Here is a 25,445-nt window from a genome sequence, read left to right as displayed (position 1 = left end):
ACTAAATGTCAAGTAAAATCACACATTTCTTTAGCACCATTTAGGTTAAAGTTGGCGCTAACATTTCAAATTATAATTTTTTTTATCAAAAGTCAAAATTTAGGCCAGAGATTCCATGGGGCTCATCAGTACTGTGTAGGAACTCTGGCTATCCTCGGAAATCTGCCAATATCAGTAAAACTAATAAACATTCAAGAGTGCAATATATGTGTGCAATGGACTGCTCACATATAGGGCACACTGAATGTTTATTATAACAATTTTGCATTTCAATAAATTTTCCAGCTAATATTAAAAAATCCTGATAGCAAAAAAAGAAAATAAAAAATTTAGCTTATTTCTATAATTTTGTATCTATTGTACAATGTATGAGAAATTGAAAATAAAACCGTATCCAAAGATATGAAATCTACATTTTATTTCGAAAGACAGTTTGTATCAATAATTTTTACAAAAACCATGGATTTTGAATACAATTTCAACTGAGATTATTAGGTTCTTCCAAGGGCAAAAAACATTGCTTTAGGGAAGGGTCAAAATAACGATACAATTTAGTTTAAAAGGAGTGTACAGTCTCATTTGCATGTTAAGCCAAAATTATGCCTTATATATACAGAATTTAATTGTGGAAGCACAATTTGCTTTGGTTAAAAAAAACATTACTTCCAATTCATGATAGCATCATCTTTCTCATGAATTTTGTAAATCAACCTAAAAACAAACGGAATTTTAGGAAATATAGCAAGTACAGTTGGAGAAAATGGGCAAGGCTTAAACTAAGTTGAATGAAAAACATTATGGTTCTTTTGTGTGACATGGGGATCATGTGTGGTGCCAAGTTTACATATTGATAAATAATCCATGCCTGTTTCTATTGTAATAATTTGAGCCACACTAGCTTCCTTTAGAGATTATAAGTGTGTACATATAATTTACTGCTATTGTAAATAGTGTACGCTATATACTGAGGGAAAAATGAGCCAGTCCATGCATAGCCGATTCACAATATTTAGGTGCAGTAGAACATTTGTAGTTACCAAAAGTAATTATATATAGTTTTTACTTTGCTTAGAGACTTGCTAATATTTTTAAATGTAAAAGCTTATAACAATAAACTTACTAAACAAAAAACTTTTGTTCCCCCAATTGATAAATGAAGAAGTACAACTCAAGAAATTGACCTATAATATTAATATGACGATCTTAAAAATATTGAGACTAGCAGAAGATATATCCTAGTCATTAGATGGTATGTCTAATAATATTGTTTAATATAATCAACAATGAAAGGAAAAGGATTTTTTAGAGGTCATGCATTTTAACAAACTCTTCTAGAATTATCTAATATATTATTGCTTAATCGTTTGAAGCTATTTTTTTCCATGTTTTAGTTTGTGTAGTCAGTTTAATTGTTAATAATTAGGCCTAGGTAGAATGCTATCAATGCTAGCTCTTAGCTAAAATTTAGACTAATGTGGAACTATTCCACAACTCAAAAAAAATTCAGCTTAAAACTTGAATCCTTAGTTTCATTGCTATATCTAATGATGTGTTAAAGTAAAAAAAGGTTGGACCATTATGACATCAGTTAACAAAACCATATGGAAAGACCCTGGCCCCTTCTGGTTATGGCCATCCTGGAAAGAAAAATAAAATTGAAAGAGGGAAGTCCCTCCTTGGATGCTTTTGGTTATTTACTTCTGGTAATGATAAGACTGAAATATTATTAAATTCATGCAAAAATTGTAAATACCTAGAGATTTTTCAATAGTTTTAATTTCTCTATTTTCCTTGGAAAACCTTCTCACCCATTTCACGTGTTCCTATGGCTCAATTTCAAACAAACTACCTCACTAAGTGTATTGCTGACAATGACCCTAAAGGCTCTTGATATGAATGCTCAGTTTACGGCCTTTCCACTACCTAAGGTATTGATCAAGACCTGTGCTTGCTCAAAAATGTTTTCCTGGTGCTCATTCCTGCACAAACATACCTAAGTCTATCACTTGATCAGTTGAAGGGTGTTGCTGGTGCAGCAATGATTCCTTGCAGATTATCTTTAACTGGAAATACTAGTTGACATGTATCTGTAGTTTAATATTTACAAGATTTTTACCTACTACTAAACCTAATTGGCTTCAAGAAAACTAACTGAAGTACTAGTTGCCAAGATGAAAGAAGGCGGTTTTACCTTATTCCATATGCTATAAAAAAAATTATCCTCTTAATGGCAAGCCCTCTAAAGTCATTTAATTGAAAACATTTAAGTTCCAAGCTATAACTAATAGCACAAATATTCATGAGATTAATGAAATAGCTATACAATCTAAATTGATATATGACTGAATTCTTCATTCATTTTATGGTTCAATGAGTACATCTCTAGACGTAAGTAGTGAGAAAAAGTTATAAAAACATACCTGCATCTTTCAAGTTATAGCCATAAATTTTTTTTCAGTGGATATTCTAACAAAAAATATTCTTTCAGGTATAATGAGAGCGCAAGATTTGTAGTATTAGTTGTTTTTCAGCTGGCTGCTGATAACTCAACTTCTTTTGACCTTGAATTGGAAATTTTGCGCGCTCCTAGGTCGAAAAAAAAGTTTTTGTTTTTATGAAACCATTTTATATACATAGAAATAGCTATACCCACAATTCTCAAGCGTAATTTATCGCGTCAAAAGACTGGGATGGAAATTAGCTTTTATTTGACTCGATTTTCTCATTTTCATTAAGAAAACGCCCTCCGATTCCGAGCGCTTTTTTGATAACTTTGGTTCATTTACTTCTGCTACTACATTATTTGTATAAAAATAATTTAACCACAAAATATTTTGCATAAGTAAATTTTAATTTTTTAAAACATACATGTTTTTAAAGTCGGTTGCCATAAGAAGTAAGAAATCCAATTTATTAATTCACACAAAGAACATGTAATACATTAAAAAACAAAAAAAAAAACAAACTTAAGGCAGGGAGAACAAACAATCTCCTAGCGAAGTGCCCAGAGTTTGTGTTGAACACAGAATGAGTTGCCTCTGCACTGTGATGGCAAGGCATTGCTAAAGGAAACACACCACCCGATTTGACGACCTATGGAATGTATCAAGGCAAGACTATCCAGCCCAAAAGATCAGATATTTTAAATGGTGACCGCAGTGAAAATAAACTGATTAATTAAGATCAATTTACTTTCATAGCTGTTTGAAAGTAGATAGTTTTTCCTGCAAAACCTAGAGGCTAAATTTCTTTTCAGTTTCACTACAAATGTATATTGTACCAGTTTCCAAAAAGTAAAAAACCATTACATTTAAGGGGAGTTAATATAAATTATTAAAAATAGTATTACAGCATTAGCTTCAAAACTAAAAAAGAAAACAAATTTAAACAATTTTTTGCTACAAAAAACAACTTAAAACAGATAAATTGAGTTAGTGGGTTTAGAAAAAGATGAAATTTCAGAACTTACAACATCATCAAAAGCTATTTATTAATCTTACGTCTTATCACCAATTTTATTTTTCAAAATTATTTAACACTGCATTTAGGAAAGGTATTTGGAAACTGAAAGATATTTCTATCCTACAAGGTTATTAATATTTGGTCAAATGAAAAGAGACTTAAAACTTCTAATATTTGGTCTGCTACTTTCCTCCTATTTTTTTATTATTGGCAGTATAAGTTTTGATTACTTTTTTGAAATGAATTGAAAAGTTCTGCACATAATAAAATCTATTAAGATGCCCTAGATTAATTTTGTACATCAAGTGGAGTGTAAGAGAAAATCTACCAGTTACTAACACTATACATTCCATTCTTAAAGAAAACACACTACTAACATAATAAAGATCGTTTCCATTTTATCTTTCTTTATATTCAACAAATATGCTTTAAAACAATACTGTGAAATAATAAAAAATTATTAATTATTGAAATATGGCTTTAATTTTCCATAATTACTATTTATGGAAGAAAACATTTTGGGCTATTGCGATTGGTGAAAGCAAAGTTTTTTTTTAAATAATTTTTCACTATCTTATTAAACACCTTCCATTTAAAAAAAATTAATTTATTAAGCTTTAAAATTATTCAATTTTTTAATCAGTTAAGCTAATACCCAAGGCACCAACTAGGCCCAAGTCATCAAGGAACTTATAATGCCTTTAAATCAGGTGGCTGGGTTACAATGCGTAGGAGGGTGGTGGCAAGCCCTTCATACCACGCGAGCCAACAGCTCCCTACACTTACTATTACCATTATCCTCAAAAAGTTTTTACGGAAGGGGAAACCAGAAAACTTGGCATAAGCTTAAGCATTTCAAATTGATTACCACCTGATTAGCTCTGTTATAAAAATATTACATATATTACACATCAAAAGTTAATGAAAAACGGCATTTAGTACCCAATATAATGACGATTTACTTTTACTGGCAAATAATTATTAATAAATAGAGGCTAAGAATGTAGAAGTTTCCAGGAACACAAAAAATTACATGATAATTCAAGTTTTACTATGCCAGTTGACCTTGGCACACATAATACACTTAAGTAAAACAATTAGCCTAGCTGATTAATATTATTATTATTATAGCCATACTAGCAATGACACATTTTTGTACTGCTTGGTATTTTATCTTAATAATAATGAAGACTTTATTGTCAGGAATTATTACAACAGACAAGGATCTCCCCTGCAGCATAGCTGATGATTTCCAAGGGATCCAAGATAATTTAATTTAAGCACTGAAATTGATATATTTTACATATTTGCAAGAAACACATTACTGAGAGTAATAAGAAGAATAAATTAGTTATTGCATTACAAATTGCACGTTTGAAGAGACATATCCATAATGTCCCGAATTTCATTTGGTAGGCTGTTACACATATTAATTCCCCTACAGTTCAGGGAGCTATCCGGAAAATTATAATTTAGTGTTTCAACAAAGAAATTTCGTTAGCTGGCTCTTTTTTATATTATAGTTATGGATGATAGTTGGCATGCGAAAGAATTCTAGAATATAATCCCGTGCGAGTTCCTTAAAGATAAGATGCATAAATATTGCTAGGTGCCTGTTATGTTTAACTTAGAGCTTTTGATTGAAAGAGTGTTTACCCTTACCAAAAATAAGTTGTCTAGGAACTACTTAAAAGTTGATTTTAAGTTGGTATTTACTAAATATGAACTAAAAACCAACTAATTAATTACCAACTTAAAGAAAAAAGTATTTTCCCACCAACTTAATAACAACTTATTATTTTGAAGTATGCTGACAACTTAAGCCTACTTAAAAAACCAACTTAATATTAAGTAAATGTGTATACCAAATAAAATCCAACATATTTTTTGGTAAGGGTTGTTTATTGAAATATGTTGAGAACTTAAGCCTACTTAAAACCCACTTTATATCAAACTAAATGTGTATACCAACTAAATACAAACTAAAATACAACTTATTTTTTGGTAAGGGTCTGCAGTTGATGACCTCCGTGAACATCCAAGTATAGTTTTACAGATTGCATTTAATTGATTTTGTAGTATATTAAGTTTAGTAGTCTTTGCGGAGCAATAAAGTAAGTCTCTGTAGTAGTCATACAGAGGTGGAATTATTGAGCTAACTAAAATTGTTAGGGTAGCAGTATCTAGACTTGCAATAAAAATTTGCAGAGGTTAACGGTAATAGTGAGTGTAGGGAGCTGTTGGCTCGCGTGGCATGAAGGGCTTGCGACCACTCTCCTAAGCATTCTAACTCGGACACCTGTTTAAATCCCTTACCAAAAAATAAGTGGTCTAGTAACTTGAAATATGCTGACAACTTGAGCCTACCTAATACCAAGTTAATATCAATAATAATGTGTATACAAACTGAAATAAAACTTATTTTTTGGTAAGGGTTGGAATAAGACAGTTTTTTTGTGATCATAGTGTCAATTTTTTTTCCTGCCTGCAATTTCAAAACTCGTTATTTTACGCTTTCGTGTTGGTGCAATAATGAGTTAATGTCGCGATTTAAGTGCGAGTTGTTGAAAGCATACCACACATTACCAAAGATGAGCCAACGTGACACCGCCGCGTCTTCTGATCTCTCAGCCTTGTTGAACAAATTTTTTAGAGACGTTCACTATTATAGTTACGAAGATTATATTAAGACTATTTTAAAAGATCGTAATTCAAATGTCAATAATATGCGCATAAAAACAGAACTACATGTACATGTATTTAAAGTGGTTTTTTTGGAACCGGCGTAGTGTTAACACTTTTACATGGTCCCACCCTTACCAAAAAATAAGTTGGATTTCAGTTTGTATTTAGTTTGTATACACATTATTAGTTGATATTAACTTGGTATTAAGTAGGCTCAAGTTGTCAGCATATTTCAAGTTACTAGTTGAAGGGGTAATGAGTTGTTATTCAGTTGGTAGGAAAATACTTCTTTTGCTAAGTTTGTAATTAGTTGCTTTTTAGTAGTCAGGAAGTTACATATATTATTTTTAAGTTGGTTTTAAGTAGTTGAATGTAAATGTCGATTCTGGTAGTTTAGTTTGGGTTAAAGATACATGGAATAAATGAGTTCAAACAGTGGTTAGGTTGAGAAAACTATACAATCAAATGTAAGCCTTTGTTATTTATCTTTGATAAATTTGTGCTTAGTTTCAAAAACTTAGTTTAGTTTTAATGCATATAAAATATTAAAAAAAATTTAGTTGTTCATAAAAAATTTACAAATTCCATTGAACATCCCTTACCAAAAAATAAGTTGGCTAAAACCACTTACAACAACTTGTATTTCAACTTGGTTTTCAGTTTGTATATGGGACAAATGCCTACTAAAAAATAACTTAAATCGTCTTTATTAATCAACTTATTTCCAACTAAACCAGAATCGACATTTACATTTAACTACTTAAAACAAACTTAAAAATAATATATGTAACTTCCTGACTACTAAAAACCAACTAATTACAAACTTAGCAAAAGAAGTATTTTCCTACCAACTGAATAACAACTCATTACCCCTTCAACTAGTAACTTGAAATATGCTGACAACTTGAGCCTACTTAATACCAAGTTAATATCAACTAATAATGTGTATACAAATTGAAATCCAACTTATTTTTTGGTAAGGGCAAAGAGATAACTAATGTAATGATGTGACTAAAATCGAAACGAATGATATGGTACAGATAATAAAGGATTAATATTGATTTTATACATGATTTGGTTCCATCATTAGTCATTAAAGATTTATAACTCCTAAATTTTTTGCACTTTTAATCTACATGGTTGTCCAGGTTGTTTTTGAGACTCAAAAAAAGAGAGTAACACAACTTCCATACCATAAAGAAACCTTTAAAACTTGCCACTTTCTATGATTACCCATACCAAAAAATAAGTTGGCTTTTAGTTTGTATTTAGTTGGTATACACATTTTAGTTGGTATTAAGTTGGTTTTAAGTTGTCAGCATTTTTCAATAAACTAGTTAAAGGGGTAATAAGTGGATATTAAGTTGGCAGTATGGTTTTAGTTGGTAATAAGTTGTTTTTATGTATGGTTTTAGTTGGTATTTGTCCCAAATACAAACTTAAAACCAAGTTCCTAGACCACTTAATTTTTGGTAAGGGTATGCTAGCGGATGACAAAGTGCACAGGATACCTCATTTCATTGTAAAAACGTGTATCACTACATCAAATGCATGGGTCCAAGGCAAAATGTTTTAATTTTTTCTAGTTCATTTTAAACTTTTGATTTTATCTAGCTCAATTAAAGAAAATATCTTTATTAACTAATAAACCAAACCATTGACATGTAAAAAAGTCATAATTGGGCTCTTATTTTATTCTTATCATATTTCTTAAGTAAAAATAATAGCTAATAAGAGCTCAAATCGCTAAACCACGCAATTTTTAAAGAAAAGTAGTACAGTCAGAAAGTCAACCCAGTCCTGGAATGAAAAATGCAGCCCAGTTAGCAGTGGTATTAACTACATAATCAACAAAGTGTAAAAAGCACAACTGAAAAGTCAGTTCCGTCAAGTCTTGGCCCATTATTGCATTACAAGATCAAATTGTTATTATTAAATACAAATTAAACTAATAATTATTTACATAATAAATAAAACTGAATTATTGAAATAATTTATTTTAGAAAGCAAATTTTAAAGATATCGCAAACTTTTGACTGAAATAATCACGGCGGAACCTCTAAAAGGTTGTATGTACCTGTGAAAGTCTGCTTCAACTCTGGCGGTAAAATAGTATTCATCCACCTACGAAGGGAGAGCCATAGAAATAACACGTTTTTTGGCCAAGAGCAAGACTTTTGGTATTACGTCATATCCACTTTTGGTTGCATCAATTAGTGTCACTCTTAAATAAGAGTTTATTTTAATTATTTCTCATGGATATACGTCAAAAAAGTTAAACATTTCTCATATTCTTAAATGCAACTTAAAACAATGAAAGCTAAATACCAATGACTAAAAAAGGCTAAGTCTTCAACATCATAACCATAGGCGTATTCACACAACCAACAATTTTTGTCCAACATTTTGGGTGACAACAGCTTTAGAGTTCAAATTCTCAACCAACTTTACTAATTCCATAAAAAGCTGATGAGATTTCATGTGTTAACCTCCAAAGAAAATTACTCACAATTCTCAAATAAACACCTTAACTGCAAAAAAAAATACATCAATTTACATTAATACAAGTATAACTGGTTATCATTTAGTGTTGTTCCTTCCAAAATTTATTAATTAAAAGACAAAGCCAAACAATATTAAAAAGTGAACAAGAAAAGTGTATTAAAAAGTAAAATTTATTTGTTTTAAATAAGTGTATTAGCACAATTAAGTAGCTAGTTTTATTTTAATTAATATCATTAGATTTAAATACTAAAACCCAAGCATCAACTACAAAAATCTGTCCATTCTTCAAGACATGGCCAACCAAAGCCTTTGTGAGGAGCTTAGATTGCAATCTATACTAAACTCATAACTTATACTCTAACAAATAAATATCAAATCAAACCAAAAATCTTATACTTCATCGATATTCACTAAAGAATTCAAAGTTCATAATGTATATTCTTTAATTCTACGCTCTATAAGCTCACATTTGATAAAATTAGTGATTTAAAATTTTATATCATAAAATGACTTCTACATTCAGCCAAGTTAAAATTCTGTTTTCCCGGTTCTTACAGAATTCCATAAAATCGGAGCACAATTGTTTAAGTAAATAGTAAAAATAAAAGGAATTGGATGAAGATGGAATTGGATGAAGACGGAATTTGTTTAAAATAAGAAAACGTAATTGAAGACAAACAGATGATCAGAGGATTTGAATATGAATTTAAGCAGCAGATAGTCTGAAATATTTTAGGCCCGCCAAATCCTTTTAGATCTTGTAAGCAAAAGAAAAAATTAAAAGTCCATCATCCATTTTTTTGCACAGTTTTTGGGACTTTGGGTACCGTTTTAGCTTTGAAAGTCAAATTATTATTCCATACTTTTATAAAATTTAATAATGAAAGAAATTTTAGATAAATTAAATATGTTTTGTTCTAGAAAGTTTTTCATAGCTCTAAATAGCATAGACTTGTGGGGTGGCGGAGTAGTTAGCACTTTCGCCTCGCAGCAAGAGGATCCGGGTTTGATACCAGTTTGTGGCTCTGGGTGAAAATTCAGAACAGCTCCTGCGTTGAGCTTGCAAGTTCTCTCCCCACTGGTTTAAGGGGTTTCCCCCCCGAGCTCTTCCGTTTCCCCTTCCATTAGAACTTGTTGAGGTTAACGGTAATAGTTAGTGCAGGGAGCTGTTGGCTCGTGTGGTATGAAGGGCTTGTCACCACCCTCCTACACATTGTAACATGGCCTTGGGCATTAGCCTAGTTGATGATGATTATTAAATTGGAGCAGAAGCTAAATTGTCAGGGTTGTTTAAATAGTGCTAAATTTCACAGTGAAATTCTTTAAAATAGTGCTAAATATGAGATAGAAATAGTTTAAATAGTGCTAAATATCACAGGGGAATTGTAAGGGTTGTTTTAACAGCGCTATATTTCGGAACGGAATAAGAAGTCCACTTTCTTTGCTCATGGAAACAAAAGAGATAAAGAGAGCTAAGAAGTTCTCGGAAATTAGAAAAAGACTTCATTATTTATTTGATAAACAAAATAAATAAATACCAATATCAATTTGAAATTGGCCATTTATAACTTTCAGAAAAGGATGGAAACCATGAAAGTAATCTGGTCTGTTGCCTGCTCTCTAGTATGAAGGACACATTTTCAGTATAATTTCCAATATCTACTATGTGTCAAAAATTAACACACCCCGATGTTATATGTTTGTATCCATACATTATAATATGGGTGATTATATACATGTAAGTTTACATGTATCAGTGTGTAGATAAAACTAGATATGTATGTAACTTCACATAATGATTATAATATTGGTGAATATATCAGAGGGGACGGTAGTCCCCATAGCAAGGTCCGGGAAAGTGACTAGCTTTTCGAGACCGAGCTAGTATTATCCCAAAGCAACTAAGTGCTGATTTCAGCCCCTTGAATCTCCTCAACCACTCAAGAGTAGCGAGACAAGAAATATACCATTGGAAAGACCAGGCGCATACGACAAACATACAATAAAACAATAAATGTAGCGCTGTTATGCTAATAATGCGACGTAGTTCAAAGATAGCCAAATTTCAAAAAAAAAAACTTTCATCTTCTTCTTGCAGATCGCTCTAGAGCAAAAAGTACTTATTTGATTTGCATAGAAATTGGTGACCACCTTCCACCTGCTTTCCCATTGTGGCATTCCAAAGGATAAGTCTCAGTGTCTAAGTGTCGTTGAGTTAATGAGGAAAAACTTTAGCCCTACCACAATATTTTATCAAATGTTTGAATTGCGTCCAATCAGAACCTGTTTGTTTCCGTGGTTTCGTGTCTCCGCTATATCTACAAATGTATTATCTAACGATTTAGATCTATAGAAGGCTTCATCACTTTTCAATTTAATATACATTTTGATATAATAAGAACAGCTTGTCATAACTCCCACTATATTTACTTAGCTGAATAATTTGAATACATATTCAATATTATTTTTATTTAGCTGAATAATTTGAATACATATTCAATATTATTTTTATTTAGCTGAATAATTTGAATACATATTCAATATTATTTTTATTTAGCTGAATAATTTGAATATTCAATATTATTATTAAGACGTGCCAGGTAAGAAATTGTAAAATGGTTAGCATACTTTTGAATCTAAAATCATACAATTTTCCCCTACACGTTTTTTTAGGAGGGGGGCGGGTTAGCTTAAACTATCTATTGTCTCAAAATTATTTAATTTGGGATGTGAAAAATTTAGGATCAGATTTCCAAACCACAAAAAAAATTATCTCGCATTGTCTAATTCTTTTCTAGAGGTGCCAATTATGTTTTTGAGAGGTCTAGGTCCCAATTTCTCAAAGTGTTGGGATGATTGTTTGTAGTTTTAATGGGAATTTGTGTTTTTTATATTAGAAAGACTTTATTAAATATATATATATATAGTATGAAAAAGTTTGAGCTGTACATTTTCTTGCTTAAGTTTTAAGTATATGGATTTTTAGATAAAAAATTAATTGCTTGTGCCTCCACAGAAATGTTTTCCGATCGCTGCCACTGGGTGGCAGAGTGGTTAATAGTTCTGGAACTACAAAAATGTATTAAATCTGGCCAAAAACCTTAAGGTTAAAATTCGCAAGGTCCTCTATTCTATTATTATATATGGGCCTGTTCATAACTCTTGGTAAAGGAAAGCCCACATATCACGCTACTTGACATCACATATGCTAGACCTTGCGCGACCTTTTTTTTCATGATTTGCAAGATCTATTTTAATCATGAAAAAAAAAGGACGCACAAGGTCTAGCGTATTTGATGACAAGTAGCGTGATATGCAGGCTTTTATTTACCAAGAGTAATAAATAAACAGGCCCATATAGAACTTGTCCATATGTCTAATTTAAGACCTTGCCCATGGTTTGATTTCAGTACGTTCATGGGCTGAGACATTAGGATGTAGTGTTGGGCAGAGGACCTTGCGAATTTTAACCTTAAGGTTTTTGGCCAGATATATATATATATATATATATATATATATATATATATATATATCTGGCCAAAAACCGTAAAGTTAAAATTCGCAAGGTCCTCTGCCCAACACTACATCCTAATATATATATATATATATATATTAATTATGTCAGCAGGCAAGCAGATATTTAGTATAATTTCTGCAGCCTCTCATATTTTGTTTATCATGGTAGCAAGAGATAATGCAGAGTTTGGAGCTACCTAAATTCGCAAGGTCCTCTGCCCAACACTACATCCTAATATATATATATATTAATTATGTCAGCAGGCAAGCAGATATTTAGTATAATTTCTGCAGCCTCTCATATTTTGTTTATCATGGTAGCAAGAGATAATGCAGAGTTTGGAGCTACCTAACTTATTGGTTATGGTAATTTTATATATCTAGTAGTTTTATTTATGTGTATGGGGTTCGAGATCCATCACGTCGAGACACATAATTAGTACCAAAAATTTAAATTACATAGCAATAACGAGAAATACAGAGTTCCTTCCAGAACTGGGAACTGAGGGCGATAGCTTTCAGGTGCTCCGGGAGATAATTTTAATCCAGGACAGATGAAGGGAGAAACGAGTGCTTCCGAGAAGCTAGGTAAAAGCCTGGCAAAACGAGGGATGTTGTCCAGCACCCTCTCGGGGTCTGTGCCGAGAAAAAATATCATGGGATAAGGGGACCAGAGCGCTGCACGTTTTGTGAATAACACTATTCATGGAGGGTGAGCCGCCTAACACGTCTACGAGCAGCAAGGGTAGTCCAGTTGAAATTTGTCAGGACTCGAGTCATGCTGAAGCTCCACGGGAAGCTCACATTTGTTATAATATGAATAAATATGCATGCTCACAACGCGCAGGGCATGCCATTGGAATATTTCAAAAGAATGAATGTCGCATGTATTGTTGGGGGACCATACTGCCGAGCATTAAGTTTAGACCACTAGAGTTTTTTTGGCGAAGGAGCAATGCGCAAGGTGCATAAACCAAAGAGCTCTCGCAGCCTGAGAGGTAACTCAAACCTATGTGGGTGCTCCATTCCAGAGTGTCAGTGATGACCACTCCAAGGTAATGCTGAACGAGGGTCCATCAAGGGTGTAAATGGCATTAGTAACAGGACAGCCTTGTCAACGGAGAGACAGGACTGCACACTGGGAAGCGTTGAGTGGAAGCTTGCAAGCTATGCTCCAATTATGGATGCTATCCAGGTCATCAAAAAGGATAACCCCAAAAAAATACACATAAGTGGATAATAGGTGTAAATGTCGTAACCTGATACTTTTACTTCAGGAATTTCCCTGGTTTTATGTTGAAACACACAGAAAACTATTATTTAAAATATGAATAGTTTTTGCAAAAAATCCCAAATAGGTCTCTAGCCATTGAAAGAAAGGATAGGTGGGTCTTTTCTGGAAGTGTTCTTAAAAAATTAAGTGAGCCATGTTACCTTCTTAGTGTACATAGAGTACACAAAATAGACATTTTACCATCTAAATTAGTCGTTTAAAGTTAACTTTAAAAAAAAATCGATTAATTACAGTAACAGTAAACAACAATAATTTTGGGCCTTGGCCTTATACACATGGCGCTGACTAAAACGACGAAATAATATCAAAATTAAACGAATTTATCACTGAAATATGGTCAATTATTATTAAAATACATGATTTATAATACCATTCCGTTTCCAAGATTAATTAGATTAAATATTACGCTTGAAAATAGGTTATAAAATCCTACTATGCCAAGAAAACGTCGTAGGCCGCTTTAAAATAAAATAGCAGACAACACTTACGACGAACTCTGCAGCCAAACAAAATCCATTCGTAATCCTTTACCCCTCCACAGCTTCCACAATACAAAATTGTAATCATGGTTAGGGTCTGATTTTCGGAACATTTCATTTCTCATAATTCATGTACCCAAAATTGGACCGCAAGTTTTTTTTCTTTTAGGAGAATCTCTATGGGAGTTTAACATTACAATAAAGCTAATAGGTCCAGTTTGGGGTACTTTTGGTCCGAAATGGGGTACATAGGGCCGAAAATGGTGACTTTGGTCGTTTTAAGGGTACTTTTGGTCTATTTTGGTCCATTTTTGGGTACATCAGAAAAGCAGTTGGAAAAACGAAGAGCCTTATTTTTTTTTCCACCCATCTCCAAACTCCAAAAATTTATTGCTATAATTTATTTATCCCTTCCGTAGGTATAAAATAAGATAAAAACCACTTACCTATATTTTAATTACGGTAAATTAAAAATACTTAATTAGTGTACTAAGTTACGTTTAAAAGAACCTTTTGTAACAATTCCAATATGTAAATATAGGTATAAGGATTGAGAAAATACTTAAAGTGGTTTTACTGATAAACTCTAAAGGAATTTAACTTTAAAGGTATCTTAGATTATTGTTTTTAATTTTATTCAAGTGGAAAACGTATTAAGAGCCCTTCAAAGTACTATAAAAGGATTTTATTTACGAACTTAATTCATATTTTCTTCAAACTTTCAATTCGCTTTTATTACTATTTAAATACGGTAAAATATAATTCTTATAAACAAATATAGTCAGAAAGATACTATAAAACACTAAAATTAAAATTAAATTAAATTTGTGTGGATAAGATTTGTAAATATCATTTTGAAACTAATAACTTTCACGCTTTATTTAAGTCAAGCCAATAAAAACAATTACCTATATTTTAAATACGGTAAAATATAAATACATTTCCGATATGTAAATAGGTAGAATAACACTATGAAAAGTTCCTTTTTCTTCTTTTAATACGACAACACACAACTCTGATACGCAAATATATAAAGAAAATATAAAAAGAAATTTACTCTACGTTCGATACGTTAAAATACATTTCCGATACACAAATATAGATAAAGAAATACTATAAAATGTAAAAAGGTAGAAAAATACTACACATTAACCATTATGAATTTAAGCTTACAACATCCTTCACGTATAGAGCATAACATATATGTTCAGAGTTAACTTGTTTCCTCGTTATCTTTATCGCATGTGTTTTAAATAGCGTATGGAATAAGTTAAGAATGTACTGAAATGGTGTATGTTTAAACCTCGTAGAATAAAAAGTAAAACATATGTTCAGAGTCGGCTTGATTACTAAAGCGAATCACACAGAGACGTTTCCGGTGTAGTCACGTAGGAAGAAAAATACTACAACACTCTCTATACTCTACATTCAACACGTTAAAATATACTTCCGAAATGCCAATATAGGTAGTAAAATACTACAAAATCTCTATACTTTACCTTCAATACGTTAAATTACATTCCAATATGTAAATATAGGAGGAAAAATACTACAAAAGCCTCTTTTCTTGGCGTTCAATATGTTAAAAAAGATTTCTGAAATGCAAATGTAGGTAGTAAATACTACAAAATCTCTATACTCTACCTTCAATACGTTAAATTACATTCCAATATGTGAATATAGGTAGTAAATACTACAAAAGCCTCTTTTCTTGGCGTTCAATATGTTAAAATAGATTTCTGAAATGCAAATATAGGTAGTAAATACTACAAAAGCCTCTTTTCTTGGCGTTCAATATGTTAAAATAGATTTCTGAAATGCAAATATAGGTAGTAATTACTACAAAAGCCGCTTACTCTACGTTCAATACGTTAAATAAATGATATGCCTCCGATCGAATCGTTCATTTTTTCCTATTTAAATATACGCATTTAAATTAGAATTGCTTCTAGTGTTCGGCAGTCGATTAATTTTTATCCACAAATTTTCCGATTTATTTAAAAAACGTTGGTAAAAAGAATATCATTTTAACTTATTTCATTGTGTTTTTACCCAACCAAGCATTTATTTGAATAAAAGTGGTATTTATTTAAATAACCAATAGTTAAATAAAAATTGTTAAATGTTTAAATAATCGAAAGTGAACAAGCCTATTTTTTAAATAAAACAAACAGACTTTAGAGTTGATAAGATTTGTAAATATCATTTGAAACTAATAATTTTCACACTTTATTTAAGTCAAGCAATTAAATTTTTAAAAATGAAAGAAGTTAAACAATATAAAAATTTGTAAATATTGTAAATATTTTTAGGTAATAAAGAAATTAAGAAATGTTTTAATTAAAATATCTTTCATTTTCTACTACATTTTTAAAAATGAAAGAAGTTTAACAATATAATTATTCTAATATAATTTCAAAATCAGGTATTATTTAAAGTACAAATGCATAATTTAGTGAAGCAATTCTTATTTAAATACTTTTATTTAATTAATTTGTGTATCTGAAATGTATTTATTGAAAAATAAGTGGGTTTTACTATTTATCACGGTTTTATATATATATATATATATATTGGAATTGTTCCAAAAGGTTCTTTTAAACGTAACTTAGTACATTAATTTATTTTGGAAGTTCAAAACGTATTAAGAGCCCTTCAGAGTACTATAAAAGGATTTCATTTACAAACTAAATTAATATTTTCTTCAAACTTTCAATTCGTTATAATTTGAATTTAAATGAAAACATCATGGATTATAGGTGCGTAATCTACTATTAGACCGAACGGATTAAAAAATACTTAAAGTAAGTGGTTTTACTGATAAACTAAAGGAATTTAACTTTAAAGGGTATCTTAGATTATTGTTTTTAATATTATTCAAGTTCAAAACGTATAAAGAGTCCTTCAAAGTAATTTAAAAGAATTTTATTTACGAACTAAATCCATATTTTAGAAGTTAGTTTGTATGAAATACTTACTAATACCTGAAAAATGGACTTTAGAGTTGATAAGATTTGTAAATATCATTTGAAACTAATAATTTTCACACTTTATTTAAGTCAAGCAATTAAATTTTTAAAAATGAAAGAAGTTAAACAATATAAAAATTTGTAAATATTGTAAATATTTTTAGGTAATAAAGAAATTAAGAAATGTTTTAATTAAAATATCTTTCATTTTCTACTACATTTTTAAAAATGAAAGAAGTTTAACAATATAATTATTCTAATATAATTTCAAAATCAGGTATTATTTAAAGTACAAATGCATAATTTAGTGAAGCAATTCTTATTTAAATACTTTTATTTAATTAATTTGTGTATCTGAAATGTATTAATTGAAAAATAAGTGGGTTTTACTATTTATCACGGTTTTATATATATATATATATATATTGGAATTGTTCCAAAAGGTTCTTTTAAACGTAACTTAGTACATTAATTTATTTTGGAAGTTCAAAACGTATTAAGAGCCCTTCAGAGTACTATAAAAGGATTTCATTTACAAACTAAATTAATATTTTCTTCAAACTTTCAATTCGTTATAATTTGAATTTAAATGAAAACATCATGGATTATAGGTGCGTAATCTACTATTAGACCGAACGGATTAAAAAATACTTAAAGTAAGTGGTTTTACTGATAAACTAAAGGAATTTAACTTTAAAGGGTATCTTAGATTATTGTTTTTAATATTATTCAAGTTCAAAACGTATAAAGAGTCCTTCAAAGTAATTTAAAAGAATTTTATTTACGAACTAAATCCATATTTTAGAAGTTAGTTTGTATGAAATACTTACTAATACCTGAAAAATGGACTTTAGAGTTGATAAGATTTGTAAATATCATTTGAAACTAATAATTTTCACACTTTATTTAAGTCAAGCAATTAAATTTTTAAAAATGAAAGAAGTTAAACAATATAAAAATTTGTAAATATTGTAAATATTTTTAGGTAATAAAGAAATTAAGAAATGTTTTAATTAAAATATCTTTCATTTTCTACTACATTTTTAAAAATGAAAGAAGTTTAACAATATAATTATTCTAATATAATTTCAAAATCAGGTATTATTTAAAGTACAAATGCATAATTTAGTGAAGCAATTCTTATTTAAATACTTTTATTTAATTAATTTGTGTATCTGAAATGTATTAATTGAAAAATAAGTGGGTTTTACTATTTATCACGGTTTTATATATATATATATATATATTGGAATTGTTACAAAAGGTTCTTTTAAACGTAACTTAGTACATTAATTTATTTTGGAAGTTCAAAACGTATTACGAGCCCTTCAGAGTACTATAAAAGGATTTCATTTACAAACTAAATTAATATTTTCTTCAAACTTTCAATTCGTTATAATTTGAATTTAAATGAAAACATCATGGATTATAGGTGCGTAATCTACTATTAGACCGAACTAATTAAAAAAATACTTAAAGTACGTGGTTTTACTGATAAACTCTAAAGGAATTTTGGAATTTTCTAGAATAGCAAAGTAAAACTAAAACGTAAACCAAGTTTAAAACGAAACTAATAACTGGGAGAAAGGTTGAAGTAAGTATTTTTTTTTTTGATTTTTTTCGTTTTTTAATTTTTGAGTTCCCTATATTATTATAAACTAAATTAAATATAATTTTTAAAAAATTTGTGATAAAAGATCTGCTCCTTCGTGTTTTACATATATTTAAAAACTCGAGATTTTAATGAATTGTTTTCAAAGCATGAAAAATATAGCAGATCCTTTGATTTTAATTGTAGTTAGTAGTTACTTAAAAAAAGTCGCTAGCTGACTTGGAAAAATGTGTATTTTAAATTTTGTTTGTAAAAGTTTTTTTTGAAAAAGTTTAGTATTATAGTTTAAATTTATTAAATAAAATTAATTTATTTTGGAAGTTCAAAACGTATTAAGAGCCCTTCAGAGTACTATAAAAGGATTTCATTTACAAACTAAATTAATATTTTCTTCAAACTTTCAATTCGTTATAATTTGAATTTAAATGAAAACATCATGGATTATAGGTGCGTAATCTACTATTAGACCGAACTTATTAAAAATACTTAAAGTAAGTGGTTTTACTGATAAACTAAAGGAATTTAACTTTAAAGGGTATCTTAGATTATTGTTTTTAATATTATTCAAGTTCAAAACGTATAAAGAGTCCTTCAATGTAATTTAAAAGAATTTTATTTACTAACTAAATCCATATTTTAGAAGTTAGTTTGTATGAAATACTTACTAATACCTGAAAAATGGACTTTAGAGTTGATAAGATTTGTAAATATCATTTGAAACTAATAATTTTCACGCTTTATTTAAGTCAAGCAATTACATTTTTAAAAATGAAAGAAGTTAAACAATATAAAAATTAGTAAATATTGTAAATATTTTTAGGTAACTTAGTACATTAATTTATTTTGGAAGTTCAAAACGTATTAAGTTACGTTTAAAAGAACCTTTTGTAACAATTCCAATATATATATATATATAAAAAACCGTGATAAATAGTAAAACCCACTTATTTTTCAATAAATACATTTCAGATACACAAATTAATTAAATAAAAGTATTTAAATAAGAATTGCTTCACTAAATTATGCATTTGTACTTTAAATAATACCTGATTTTGAAATTATATTAGAATAATTATATTGTTAAACTTCTTTCATTTTTAAAAATGTAGTAGAAAATGAAAGATATTTTAATTAAAACATTTCTTAATTTCTTTATTACCTAAAAATATTTACAATATTTACTAATTTTTATATTGTTTAACTTCTTTCATTTTTAAAAATGTAATTGCTTGACTTAAATAAAGCGTGAAATTTATTAGTTTCAAATGATATTTACAAATCTTATCAACTCTAAAGTCTGTTTGTTTTATTTAAAAAATAGGCTTGTTCACTTTCGATTATTTAAACATTTAACAATTTTTATTTAACTATTGGTTATTTAAATAAATACCACTTTTATTCAAATAAATGCTTGGTTGAGTAAAAACACAATGAAATAAGTTAAAATGATATTCTTTTTACCAACGTTTTTTAAATAAATCGGAAAATTTGTGGATAAAAATTAATCGACTGCCGAACACTAGAAGCAATTCTAATTTAAATGTGTATATTTAAATAGGAAAAAATGAACGATTCGATCGGAGGCATATCATTAATTTAACGTATTGAACGTAGAGTAAGAGGCTTTTGTAGTAATTACTACCTATATTTGCATTTCAGAAATCTATTTTAACATATTGAACGCCAAGAAAAGAGGCTTTTGTAGTATTAACTACCTATATTTGCATTTCAGAAATCTATTTTAACATATTGAACGCCAAGAAAAGAGGCTTTTGTAGTATTTACTACCTATATTCACATATTGGAATGTAATTTAACGTATTGAAGGTAGAGTATAGAGATTTTGTAGTATTTACTACCTACATTTGCATTTCAGAAATCTTTTTTAACATATTGAACGCCAAGAAAAGAGGCTTTTGTAGTATTTTTCCTCCTATATTTACATATTGGAATGTAATTTAACGTATTGAAGGTAAAGTATAGAGATTTTGTAGTATTTTACTACCTATATTGGCATTTCGGAAGTATATTTTAACGTGTTGAATGTAGAGTATAGAGAGTGTTGTAGTATTTTTCTTCCTACGTGACTACACCGGAAACGTCTCTGTGTGATTCGCTTTAGTAATCAAGCCGACTCTGAACATATGTTTTACTTTTTATTCTACGAGGTTTAAACATACACCATTTTAGTACATTCTTAACTTATTCCATACGCTATTTAAAACACATGCGATAAAGATAACGAGGAAACAAGTTAACTCTGAACATATATGTTATGCTCTATACGTGAAGGATGTTGTAAGCTTAAATTCATAATGGTTAATGTGTAGTATTTTTCTACCTTTTTACATTTTATAGTATTTCTTTATCTATATTTGTGTATCGGAAATGTATTTTAACGTATCGAACGTAGAGTAATTTTTTTTTTATATTTTCTTTATATATTTGCGTATCAGAGTTGTGTGTTGTCGTATTAAAAGAAGAAAAAGGAACTTTTCACAGTGTTATTCTACCTATTTACATATCGGAAATGTATTTATATTTTACCGTATTTAAAATATAGGTAATTGTTTTTATTGGCTTGACTTAAATAAAGCGTGAAAGTTATTAGTTTCAAAATGATATTTACAAATCTTATCCACACAAATTTAATTTAATTTTAATTTTAGTGTTTTATAGTATCTTTCTGACTATATTTGTTTATAATAATTATATTTTACCGTATTTAAATAGTAATAAAAGCGAATTGAAAGTTTGAAGAAAATATGAATTAAGTTCGTAAATAAAATCCTTTTATAGTACTTTGAAGGACTCTTAATACGTTTTCCACTTGAATAAAATTAAAAACAATAATCTAAGATACCTTTAAAGTTAAATTCCTTTAGAGTTTATCAGTAAAACCACTTTAAGTATTTTTTCAATCCTTATACCTATATTTACATATTGGAATTGTTACAAAAGGTTCTTTTAAACGTAACTTAGTACACTAATTAAGTATTTTTAATTTACCGTAATTAAAATATAGGTAAGTGGTTTTTATCTTATTTTATACCTACGGAAGGGATAAATAAATTATAGCAATAAATTTTTGGAGTTTGGAGATGGGTGGAAAAAAAAATAAGGCTCTTCGTTTTTCCAACTGCTTTTCTGATGTACCCAAAAATGGACCAAAATAGACCAAAAGTACCCTTAAAACGACCAAAGTCACCATTTTCGGCCCTATGTACCCCATTTCGGACCAAAAGTACCCCAAACTGGACCTATTAGCTTTATTGTAATGTTAAACTCCCATAGAGATTCCCCTAAAAGAAAAAAAACTTGCGGTCCAATTTTGGGTACATGAATTATTTCGGAGAGGGAATCCATGTTTTAAATTCAAATTAACCGCGCGCCCGGGCAATCCACGCCTCCCAGGTAATCCGCGCACGCGCGCGCTATCTTCCTGCCTAGGTTATTAATCATACAACTTATATAATTTCCACTTATTTCGTACGATAAAACGCGATCGAGATATTCGTTTTAAGAAATACTCGTGAGATTGGTTCAAGTGTCAAGCGTACTACAATGATATTAAAATGAAGTTTAAAAATATTTCCATTCTACTTTAACAACGAATATTCCATGACGTCAAAACACTCTTAAATTCAAATTAACCGCGTCCCCCGGGGTAATCTGCGCACGCGTCGCCTAGGTTATCAATTTTTACATCATTTCAACTTATTCCGTACGATAAAACTTGATAAGATATACGTTCAAGTATCTTTCGAGATAAGCGTAGATAAATGAACAAGTTGGCCTGGACACAATATGTTGATATACGAAAAAACAAATCGTCGCGAGAAATATCATAAATACATTGACTTTTCGACGATTTTACCCCCATTTCACCCCTTAAATCCCGGATCTCGATCCCGAACCTAAACCTGAACCTGGGATCGATGTCTCGTCATCACTTTCCCTCTACTCACAGAACTAAATCCTTTTTAGTTTGCGTAGAGCCACGCAGCCCCGGACAGTAGCGGCGCTAAGGGTGGGCTGAAGTGGGCTTTAGCCCCCGTACATTTCTGAGAGGGGCCACATATTTATATTAAAAGGGCCACATATTCATAATTAAGAAGCCTCATATTTTAATTTATGAATTTTCGTTATCTCTAGAAATTTGTTTTATTGCGAAGAAACGTTTTTCTGGAAAAAATCTTTCAAAATCAATTGGTTTACTCAAAAAGGTAGTAGACCATATACATATAGATTCGGGAGGAAGGTAGCGGAAATTGAGAGAAAGTTGAAAAGAAAGGGTCTTATGGGAATTTACGGAAATATCCCAGGCATGCACGTGTCCCCTCCAGGTCAGATACAAGGTCAGTAGGGGGTCCAAAAAACGCGACGAGAGAAACAACAATGAAACGACCTTGCTCTTCTCGCTTCCTAGAAAATTTTGGGTTTTTTCGATTTCACCACATTTGCGAAATATGGTCAATCCAAGGTTCCCACTAAGGTCCACAAAATTCTTAGGGGCGGCAAGGGGCCCCAAAATAATTAGCCCACCTGTGAAAAAAACCTTAGCGCCGCTACTGGCCCCGGACTGGTTCCTTTGGGGGCCGTCGGCTAGACACTGAAGTGGGGCCCCTTACCGGGCGGTGTGAGGGTATAGAATGAAAATCTAAAGGGTTATTTATAGGACAACAAATTTGCCATTTCGGGCCCCCTGAGCCGGGGGCCCTCGGCGACCTGGCCAGTCCGGGCCTGGCTCAGCCACGTAGCGGCCAACGCGAGAGCCTCATAAACTCCTGGAATTTCGTCTGATGCGCAGACACTTTGTCATTTGTCGACTGCTTAACCAAATTGAAATTAAATGAATAATTTACCTTCGCTGAGGCTTATACCCATTATTTCAGCTAATTACCCGTTGAAAATAAGGTAACGGTTGAAGAAGCCCTCAAATGAAGAATGAATAACGCCAGTTTAATGACGCTAGTCGCTATGTATTTACTCTGATTAATCCCGTAATCTTTTAGTCATCTACTTCGACTTATCCATAGAGTAATCCACTCACCTAGAGTGGAAGGTTATCAGCGAAACTTGTGAACACTTTTCGTACGCAACGTCTTGTTTTCGATGCGTGAAATAAACAAGGCTGCCTTATGTTAATGTACCTTATCTGGATAAAAAAGTAAATTTATATTCTAAAAAATGTAAAAACAACACCATCGCTCTTCGGACTATATCTATTCTCGCCTCGAAAACAAGTTGCCTCGTTAAGATTAATGTTTCATGCGCTTCCATAGGGCCTTCCACTCTATGTGATTGGGTTTTTTCCGAGTTCTTCGGTTTCCCCTTTACATAAAAAGTAGCAGACAGGGCCGGATTAATACTTTATGGGGCCCAAGGCCCAAGTAAATTTTGGTGCCCCCTTTCAATAGCGAGCGAAGCGAGCTAGGCTCTTCCTCAATTTATAATTGAGAAATGGAAGGAAAATTCATTTTGCTGCCAGATTTAGTATGTCGTCAGGGGCTAGACGGCAGTCCGTCAGAGAATGTGACAATCAAACGTTTTTGGTTCATAAGGGTGGACGCATTTACTAAAATTACTCCGGAAAATATTTTGTGAAAAGCAAATGATGAAAGTTTTATTTTTTTCGAACCCTCTTGGTGCCCCTTGTAAGCTTGGTGCCCTAGGCCCAGGCCTATTCGGCCTATTGGTTAATCCGGCCCTGGTTGCAGAGGTTAACGGTAATAGTTAGTGAAGGGAACTGTTGGCTCGCGTGGCATGAAGGGCTTGCAACCACCCTTCTACGCATTGTAACCCGGCCACCTGTTTAAGGCATTAAAAGCCGCTCGATGACTTGGGCTTAAGGTGGTGCCTTGGGTATTAGCCCTAGATGATTATTATGTTATTACTTATCCCTCAATTTTTTTTTGACTCTTGGTAGAATTTTTCTTCAGTAGTATTTCCTGCCCTGTACTCGGTTTTACTTCAAAAAATAATAGAGAGTAGTGTAGGATTTTTTAATTATCATAATTTTGTGAAACAGTGAAGCAATTTGACAGTACTTTTAAAGATTGTTGGATATTTCAAAATATAGAGCGAAGGAAATCTGGAACGAGAGAATCGTCAAGCCCTGGCTTCAAGTGGACTGGCTGTTCTTTGGATTTACACAGATGGGAAAAGAATTCAGGGAAATTCAGACGTATACACGATCTTATTTTGGAAATGTAAGTGGTGAAGTGAAATAATCGTTTACTATCCGTGCCTGGCTTTTGGGAAATGATGATAGGATATAAATATCTGTAGCGGTGTGCGAGGCCTTTGTTGAGGGATATCGAGGAAACTTGCACTCATTCAAGTTCCAAATAAAACTAAATGGGACTCGATCGATTACCCGCGATCAGCGCGGCGAGTAACAGAAAGTTGAACTCGCGTGAGTTGGAGAAAGTTGAACTCGCGTGAGTCGGAGAAAGTTGAACTCGCGTGAGTCGGAGAAAGTTGAACTCGCGTGAGTCGGAGAAAGTTGAACTCGCGTGAGTCGGAGAAAGTTGAACTCGCGTGAGTCGGAGAAAGTTGAACTCGCGTGAGTCGGAGAAAGTTGAACTCGCGTGAGTCGGAGAAAGTTGAACTCGCGTGAGTCGGAGAAAGTTGAACTCGCGTGAGTCGGAGAAAGTTGAACTCGCGTGAGTCGGAGAAAGTTGAACTCGCGTGAGTCGGAGAAAGTTGAACTCGCGTGAGTCGGAGAAAGTTGAACTCGCGTGAGTCGGAGAAAGTTGAACTCGCGTGAGTCGGAGAAAGTTGAACTCGCGTGAGTCGGAGAAAGTTGAACTCGCGTGAGTCGGAGAAAGTTGAACTCGCGTGAGTCGGAGAAAGTTGAACTCGCGTGAGTCGGAGAAAGTTGAACTCGCGTGAGTCGGAGAAAGTTGAACTCGCGTGAG

General features: G+C 31.3%; 1 protein-coding gene and 1 long non-coding RNA gene across 2 annotated transcripts in view; one reads left to right on the top strand and one right to left on the bottom strand.

The window, feature by feature from the left end:
• Nucleotides 1–25,445, top strand: part of LOC149956045 (cytochrome P450 4V2-like) — a 71,290-nt gene that overhangs the window by 30,891 nt on the left and 14,954 nt on the right. The window contains exon 3 of the mRNA XM_090166748.1: nucleotides 24,605–24,734. Within this exon, the coding sequence (XP_090022874.1) occupies nucleotides 24,605–24,734 (130 nt within the window). The remainder of the gene's footprint in view (nucleotides 1–24,604; nucleotides 24,735–25,445) is intronic.
• Nucleotides 1,243–14,036, bottom strand: LOC149956046 (uncharacterized). The gene is made up of 3 exons (XR_016478459.1): nucleotides 13,951–14,036; nucleotides 2,421–2,586; nucleotides 1,243–1,637 (listed from the first exon to the last, which is right to left on the bottom strand). It is a non-coding gene; the product is annotated as an uncharacterized LOC149956046 (long non-coding RNA).

Source organism: Leiobunum rupestre, chromosome 2, assembly GCF_980474605.1.
Source record: "Leiobunum rupestre chromosome 2, qqLeiRupe1.1.hap1, whole genome shotgun sequence".
Lineage (NCBI taxonomy): Eukaryota > Metazoa > Arthropoda > Arachnida > Opiliones > Sclerosomatidae > Leiobunum > Leiobunum rupestre.
The sequence above is the reverse complement of the archived record's forward strand: the minus strand, read 5'-3'. Positions and strand labels throughout refer to the sequence as shown.